This window comes from Glossina fuscipes, unplaced genomic scaffold (genome assembly GCF_014805625.2).
Source record: "Glossina fuscipes isolate IAEA_lab_2018 unplaced genomic scaffold, Yale_Gfus_2 1, whole genome shotgun sequence".
In the NCBI taxonomy this organism is placed as follows: domain Eukaryota; kingdom Metazoa; phylum Arthropoda; class Insecta; order Diptera; family Glossinidae; genus Glossina; species Glossina fuscipes.
The window spans coordinates 23,547,420-23,555,559 of record NW_023998415.1 but is presented as its reverse complement, the minus strand read 5'-3'; the positions used below and the strand labels follow the sequence as shown (position 1 = coordinate 23,555,559).

Sequence of the window (8,140 nt, the reverse complement as noted above, 5' to 3'; positions counted from 1 at the left end):
AAAATTTTTAAGAAAAACAAAAACAAAACAAAAAATTAAAGGCGTGTAAAAATGAAAGAGAAGATTTGTTTGTATTTAATAGAATAGCAATTTAATTTCCAATAAATCAAATTAATATTTAATGCTTAGAAAAATATGCTTTCGTAATTGAATTAAATTTTTTTTGGGAAAAATAAAAACAATAAACAAAAAATATACATATTTTTGACATAAATATTATTCAAAATTTGTGTGAACATTTTTGTCATTATATGCCGTTCTTTTCATTATCTTATATATAAATGAAAAAAGAAGACATTATTTAATATTTAAACAATAACAATATTGTAATAATAATAATAATAATAATAAATGTAAGACTATATATATATATATATATATATATATATTAATATATTAATATATATATATTAATATACAAAAACACTGCTTGCCATTTGAATAACTTCGAGACGGATGTTTATTTTAAAAACATTTCGCAGAAATATCAAATTTAGGTAGACAGGCCAACTACGATTCAATTTCCCAATGAATTTCTCAAAGTTAACAGAATTTTTGCTTTAATATATCAACAACAATGTGTCATCCTTCTTGAATGTTTTCCATAAGAGAAGAAAACTTAAAGCATCTTCACTCTTCTCCTCGACATGTAACACATGAATTAACGGAACTATTCATGAAGAATTATTATACTCATGAGCGAGAAATGTTGACAAACATTCCTTAAATATTCCTTTAATATTAAGTCTATAAATGAATTCTAAGAAAATCAATGAAAACTCAAAGAGCAAGCGACGATACCATATAACAACTCGTCTCTTCTTCTTCTTCGTCTTCTTCTTCGCCTATCAAGCCAAAAATAGTGAATAACACAAAAGCAATACTTGCCGGGATTATCGAATCGTTTGAGGAATAGCAAATAAGAAAACTCTATTCGGCTGTAACCGAATCCTTTACAGAACCCCTACCCTCAGCCTAAGGAGAAGAACTAATTTTTCAAACTCTATAATATTCGATGGCCGTGGCTGACTTTTTCCACCTTTATTGAAAACATATAAACATTTCTATTGCGCATCTGTTCCAATTTTGAAGTAACGTCCAGAAATGTTAACAATGTATATTGTTGGACGGTAGGCACGAGCTCTCGCCGACTGGGTCCGTTTCCTTTATTAACCTGCGTGCGAGCACTTTATTATTTTGATTCACCATTTCATGCTAATCGAAAAGATGCACACTTTACAGCGTCTCTGACGCTGACCCTCTAGGTATTACAAATGTTTTGATAAACTGCATATGCTCACGCCTTTCGATAGCGGTTATTAAAATCAACAACCAGGATACGCTTTGAAATAAAAGGCATGTAAGAAGAAAAATTTTAAAAATTAATTTTACATAAAAACCGACCAGAATACTACATTTAGATGGATTCGGATTTTTCATTTTCAGGGCGTTTTCAAATGCCTCTTACGCTGTGAGCGTGTTCTTCAACAATTTACCTCACTTTCAATATCGAGCTGAGTACAAGAATTTCAAATATTTTTACCAAATTTGAAGACGGGCAGACGTACAGACATGCCTAGATCGACTCGGACTTTCCTGCTGCTCAATAATACATAATTTTACGCATTGCCTATAGCTTCCTTCGAGATGTTATCAATCCTTTGACAGAACTAATAGGATTGAGTAAGGAGAAAGAAGAAGAAGAAAAGAAAAGTTGAAAATAATATAATATAATGTAAAAATTTAATTGAGATAAGTATGTGTGGAAGTCAATCAATCGCTCGTCTTTATTTGCTTTCCTTTTTACGGTGTGCGTGTGTGGATTTAGTTGTTTCCATAGAAACAATGCAAACAATGCCTGGCAAAGCCGGTAAAGCAACTCTTTTCAAACCAGATATACCTAAAAACGTCTATACGCGCCTATCGATTGCCATTGATTGCATTCAACTTAAACTTCAGAAGCCTGATAAACCAGCAAGGATTTTATGTAGTTTCGGTCACGATGCCTGCGCTACGAAGGCTTTCTTTTCAACTTTAAATAGGTTTAATCCCGTATAAATCTGGAATCAGGATTCTTACTTATAGGATTTCTTACTATTTATGGGCAGAAATTTCGCCTTTCATTTTATGCACAATATTTCGTACGTTTGACGTATGGGCCAAGGGGAAAAACCATTGCGAACATCTATCAAAATTTCGCTTCGAAACATGTACGTCTTGAGGCCATTTGTTTTATCAGTTTCGCACGTACCCATGTTAATCGATGAGAGGCGTTGAATAAATATGATACTACAATGATGCGTGAAGCTATTCAAATGGAAAGGAGCGCACTTTGCACATTGCATTGGAATTTGTATTTATTTATGTATGTGTTGGTTTTATGTATTTGCATTTCTTCATGTGTCTAATGCCGTATAGTTAAGTACTAAAATTTGCATTAAACACAACAAATTTTGTATTAAAGTCATCGTGGGTTTTTTATATATGTAGTCGAGGCAACAAACCAAGTATTACTTTAGTTATTACCCAGAATGAAAACTGCAATGAAACAATGATTTAAACAAAATTTATTATAAGCCTAACTTTAGGTAAACAATTTGAAATAATATTCATATTTATAATAAATAAAACGAAAATTATAACAAAAATCGGAACATATTCTTAATTATTGAACCGCTATCTAGGAAAAAAAATATCCTCCTCATGTGCATCCACCACATTCACGAGCATTGTACTCATCTCTAACTCTAAAAAAATTTTCGAACAACTTAGAGGTTGGCAAATCAACCGTTTTCAGACACTCAGACATGCGATAAGAAAGGAACAAGAGGAGGAAAAATTGCTACCATACGAATTGAGTGAAAACGCGGTTTTGAATTGTTTCAAAATCGCGGTTTCGTTGCTTTTCAGCCGAGCCCTCGTTAGAGCATTGCGACTGGCTATCAAAAGTGAATCTACTACGACGACCTCAAGCGCAAGAAGTCATGAGTTAGTCCAAGAGAGCTACCTACATCGACATCAAAGCGGAAAATTCTTGGTCACAAACTTTTGCTGTGCTTATGATGGGTACAGCAATATGTAGTGTAGTAGTACGACCCGCTAAAACCGAATAAAACTGTTAATGTAGATGTCTAACGACGTCAAAAGAACAGGATTAACGGTTAACAGATACAAAGCCATCCTCTTGCACGGCAACGCTCGGTCGCACGTTGTAACAGTTGTTAAGGATGACTGTCGCAGCTCGAATGGAAAGTTCTGCCGCGCCCAGTGTACTCAGTAGATATAGGACCACTTGATTCCCACTTATTCAGATCGATTTACCAAATATTTCTCAATAATTGCCTTTTTCAATTAGCAAGATGATTAAAACACATGCAAACACGCAATAAGTTATATATTAATTTTTTCACAGATTCGTGTATAACAGTCGGTTGCATAAAGATATTTCCAAAAACCTGTGATCAAGATGTTCATTAGTTGTTCATGTCAGCTTTACTGCAATTAACAATTAAATCCAGCCTTCTGTCTATTAGAATAAATGGGAAATAAAATGGATCTGTAATTTTATCGTTAATTGTGGAAGAACGAATACACCGGTACAGAGCTTTTTTGCGTCGAACATGCAGGAGGTTCTGGCGAATGCTTGGGCATTCATTTCTCAACAATATATTCACGTGGTCGGAAGCTGTAGCATAGGATTTCAAAAAAACTGTTTGCTTTTTTCAAGCTTGTTTTAGTTTTTTCTGCATTGTGGGCATGTATATGACCGTCTCACCGCCCATTTTTTATCGATCAGGAAATATTCGTGCCAAACTTCAGCTTCTTATCGTTATTTTTGCGAATGTAACGATTTACAAAAGTTACTCGTCAAATTGAAAGGTTTTAGTAAAAATAGGTATACCACATCCAGAAATGTAAGCGATGTACGCCTGTCTCAGAATAGAGAATAGACATACACACTTGCTGCATCAAATCATTAAAAAGCAGTATCTAATATCTAACGCTATTTACTTCCTTATGCAGAATTTTTGATCTAGAAAACGCAAATTGACGGGTACGGTAAATCTAGTGTAAATGATTCAAGTTATAGGAATTGTGTTGGTTGACGTCTTAAAATATGCTGTTTCAAGAAAAATGCTTTTATAATTTTGAAATTAGTTGTAAATGGGTTTTTTTTTATTATAATAACTTTTCTCTTTATATCTTCTGAAATTCAAGTAAGAAGTTTGGATGGAATTCTCTTATTTGATCCGGCTTTTTACAACTATCGTGGCTTCCTCGAAATAGAGCATAAAAAGTCCAATCAGGAAAATTCTGAATCTCGAATAACAAAGCTTAGCAATAAAAACATTATAGTAATTGTTACCTTTTTGTTTCCACAATTTTTGCTTCCCAATTTTACAATCACTAAAAAATAGAAAAAAGTATTTCATAGCGATACGTAAGCGATATATAAGAAATAAATTTTCAACACATCAAGGAAAAAATGACTTACCAAAACATTTCACAAGTGATGCTTCAATTTACTAAACAAAACCCTTTTTTTCACGTACTTAAAATTGTATATTTTTATCCCCCATAAGAAATTTTTGTCTTGCGCGTAGGTAACTCTATCGACTTTGTTTATATCTCTCCTCAGAAAATATTAAAACGTTTCGAAATTTGTAGCATTTTTTTGGTAATTAATAATGGAGGTAGAAATACAGGAGACGTTTCAACAACAGGCTCTGGAAATACGCGAGCCTGGCGACAATTTCGATCCTAATGCCGAACCTCAAAATGGAGAGGAATATTTAATGCATATGTTATATGAACGCAAACGATGCCCGGCCGTGGTAGCCAAAAGGCCAACAAAAATAATGAAAAGTGATGCAGATAATGAAAATAGTACTTGCGAAAATCAACAAGTAACTAAAATTGAAGAAAGAAAAATTTTTATAATAACTTTAATGCTTTTAGCTGGCCAGTCAAGAAGTATTTACTGATATAAACCTTTTACCCACTAAGGAATGGAAATTCATTCAAGGCAATGAATTTTTAAGAACACGTTCTAAAATTATAATGCTGCGTCAACATTTGTCTGATCACAATTACGATAATGCCTTAGAACCACCCTTGATAGATGATGATGCCGCTTGGGTAAAATTTTGCCGGGATAATGAACCGAAACTTAGTTTGATGTTGCGCTTAAATCAGCGCACCTTGGAGCAACTGCTTTCCATGCTTAGCATATGGTTGCAAGAAAGCGGTGACCGTGACTCCGCTGCTGTAGTAACATCTTCTTCCACTTCATCGACAAACAGTATGGTTTTGGATTTGTCTAGTAGCGATCATTGGTTGGGTTCATGGTTATATGCGGTGTTGGCTTGTTTGCATCTACCTTTAGAGCCTGACGTTCATAGCACACTCCGAGATATTGCCCGCACATGTATGGCTCTACGTAGTCGGTTAAAAACTCATGAATTCGAGAAAGCTACACCCTACAATTTGTTTATTTATCTAATTGCTAAGATATTTGACCAGTTGGATTTTCTAGAATTTATATAAAAAATTTTAATAATTTTCGAAAAGAAAACATATCTAACAAAATTTGAAAAAATAGAATTTAATATAATGTTATTTTGAAGGTATGAAGTAGATTAGAAAGCAATTGATAAAACTGTACTCAATTTAGGTCGAATAAGACGTCTTCCAGAGGATTAAGTAGAATCGCGTCCATGATGTTCACTTTCTTCACATACCGTTTGAACGCACATGTTGTTGCAGCATTTCAGTTATTAATTCCGCACTGCGGTCGTTGGTTTGAAAAGTAAAATGCCTTAGCGTTCATTCACATATTGCAAGCAAGACGCATGTCCTTGATTTATTCGAAGCGAACTCACATTGCATAGCAACGTCTTAAAATTAAGCCCAACAAAAACTGCATTTCCTAGTTTTTACGAAAATGACTGCACAAAAAAGTTTTATAAGCATTGTTTTAAAATTACAAACGGTATTTATTAAATATTCTTTTTATTCAAATATATCTTACAAATTCAATTTAGATCACCTGCCCTGGGGTTTGGTTATGCAGTCATGGTTGTCTAGAATTGACCGTTAAAACGCTTGGATATTTTTTTCGTACCGGTGCTATGGAACCGCTCTTTCCATTACTACATCTTCATCACTATAAAATTCAGGGTTATTTTCTAGGCTCCAATACCAAAGATGTGGAAGAGAATTTGGCGATGGAACCATTGGAGATAACATTATGGCAAAGCGGCCGCAGGTTGGCCTATTATAAAGGCAATTTATTAAATCTTATGAAAACTAAACCTAACTTACATTGTCCTCATAATGATTCGAAACAATTACTGTTGACGACTACGGCTGCATTTCCGGTAGGCTATTAAGCAGGATCTCTCAATAAGCACCAATATACAGTGTATAGTTATACGCAAGACATTTATGTCAGGCTAGTCTAGTTATGTGTTCCCAACCGTACGGCAGTGTTAATATGTTGACATCCTTCAGACCGAACAGCGAGAGTATATTAACTTTGTCCGTTCATTTATGACGTTTCAAAGTGTGCAGCAGAACCCCTTGCAAACAATATATATCATTGGCTAGCAATCTATTAAGCCAATATAGTTCCAGTTTGGAATTAGGCCTGACTCCCAATGCACCTCGGCATACCAAAAAACTTATAGCACATATTGGTGCAAAACTTACTATGAAATATTGATCACCGCTTGCTAAAACTTCAAAACAAAGTTTAACCTACAAATCTAAAAAATTAATGAATAAAGGTTTTGAACAGCGAAACGAACAAGATTGGCTCGGTTCAATTACGCTAAAGAATTTGTATTGAAATTAGACGAAGACCGTTGTAATCGTGAGAGACTTGCAAATGCATAACCTGGCAAAGGAGCTAAGATTTGTCGAACCATACATATTATATATATATTGTACAAAACCCCTTCAGCGAATTCGCAATGAATACTATGTTCTTTTTAGGCAGAGTACATATGCCAAAATGTATGCCCGCTATAGTTTCTAACTGCGTATGCAGTTTGACGACCAAAAATTACGTTTTATTTTTACATACACAAACGATTTTGCGAAAAGCTTATATTAAATTTTAAACCAACATCTGCAATCGTTTGCCGCGGTTGCGCTTAATGCCTGATAACAATAAAAGAACGTTTACATTATGAATATGCATAAGGATTAAGTTCAAAGAAGCTTAAGCAAGAGAACAGTAATAAAAAAAGAACCTCTCGATAATATATATATTTTTTGTGATTAAAGAAGAGATTAATAAAAGAAAATTGTCTTTAATGTTTTCACAAGTGACACATTGTATGGCAACTAAAGCGTGCTAAAATATCGGGGGAAAAAATGATGAATAGAATTAAAAACTCTCACAATGCCAAATGTCGCTATAGACGTTTTCACCTTTTCCATGCTAATATGCCTACAGCAGCTAACATTTTCATTTCTCTCTTATTGTTATATATTATTAGGGCATAATAGCTCCAAAATTGGAATTATCGATTAAATTCACTATAAAAGATCGCCTACAAGACATTGATGCTATTAGTTTAAATAGAGCTGGCACTACTGCGAAATCATTACATAACAAATTTCCGAACATTGCGAATTACTCCCCCCATAAACCCTATGAGCCTCCTTGTACTAGACGATCAAACTCAGCATTGTGCAGTGATTTTCCTCGTAAACAAAGGCCCGTCTGTCACAATCGTAACCCTTCACCGATGTAAGTATAAAAATAGACTCCAATATTTGATAAATCAATCAATGACCTTTTTTTGATTGTAGCAAAACGGTTTATTATTCCAAATTTCCATATCGGAAAGATAGGTAAGAGTTCGAAAAGTTCGAACGTTTGAATAAAAAGTTGAAAAATTATTATGATTACTTTAGTAATAAATATTTGCATGATGTCAATGATCGACCTATTCAGAGAATTTATAGCCTTGAGAAACCTGTTTCACCGTATCTTGAACCCAATCACAATCACCAACAAAACTGTGAATTGTGTCGCTTATATCAACAAGTATTTTTATAGAAAATGTTTTAATAAGAATTTCTATCCAGCTCCATCAAATTTTATTTGATTTTATCATTTATCGTAATA

The 8,140-nt window shown here is 33.8% G+C and overlaps 2 protein-coding genes across 2 annotated transcripts; both read left to right on the top strand.

Moving 5' to 3' along the window:
• Positions 1-4,618: 4,618 nt before the first annotated feature.
• LOC119631726 (protein Gemin2) lies at positions 4,619-5,590 on the top strand. The gene is made up of 2 exons (XM_038024181.1): positions 4,619-4,907; positions 4,960-5,590. Exons 1-2 carry the CDS (start codon positions 4,689-4,691, stop codon positions 5,545-5,547), a joined length of 807 nt encoding a protein of 268 aa, XP_037880109.1. The 5' UTR covers positions 4,619-4,688; the 3' UTR covers positions 5,548-5,590.
• Positions 5,591-5,726: 136 nt separating this feature from the next.
• LOC119632548 lies at positions 5,727-8,071 on the top strand. Its single transcript, XM_038025500.1, has 5 exons — positions 5,727-5,992; positions 6,045-6,380; positions 7,506-7,759; positions 7,822-7,863; positions 7,927-8,071. The coding sequence occupies exons 1-5, from the start codon at positions 5,945-5,947 to the stop codon at positions 8,069-8,071; spliced, it is 825 nt and encodes a 274-aa protein (XP_037881428.1). The 5' UTR covers positions 5,727-5,944.
• The last annotated feature ends 69 nt before the right edge of the window (positions 8,072-8,140 follow it).

Bases quoted from the DNA above. Each gene is read 5' to 3' on its own strand.
- LOC119631726 (XM_038024181.1), top strand. From the start codon at position 4,689: ATGGAGGTAGAAATACAGGAGACGTTTCAACAACAGGCTCTGGAAATA. The intron at 4,908-4,959 runs GTAACTAAAATT...TAATGCTTTTAG, and splicing joins GTACTTGCGAAAATCAACAA to CTGGCCAGTCAAGAAGTATT.
- LOC119632548 (XM_038025500.1), top strand. From the start codon at position 5,945: ATGACTGCACAAAAAAGTTTTATAAGCATTGTTTTAAAATTACAAACG. The intron at 5,993-6,044 runs GTATTTATTAAA...AATTCAATTTAG, and splicing joins TTGTTTTAAAATTACAAACG to ATCACCTGCCCTGGGGTTTG. The intron at 7,760-7,821 runs GTAAGTATAAAA...TTTTGATTGTAG, and splicing joins AATCGTAACCCTTCACCGAT to CAAAACGGTTTATTATTCCA.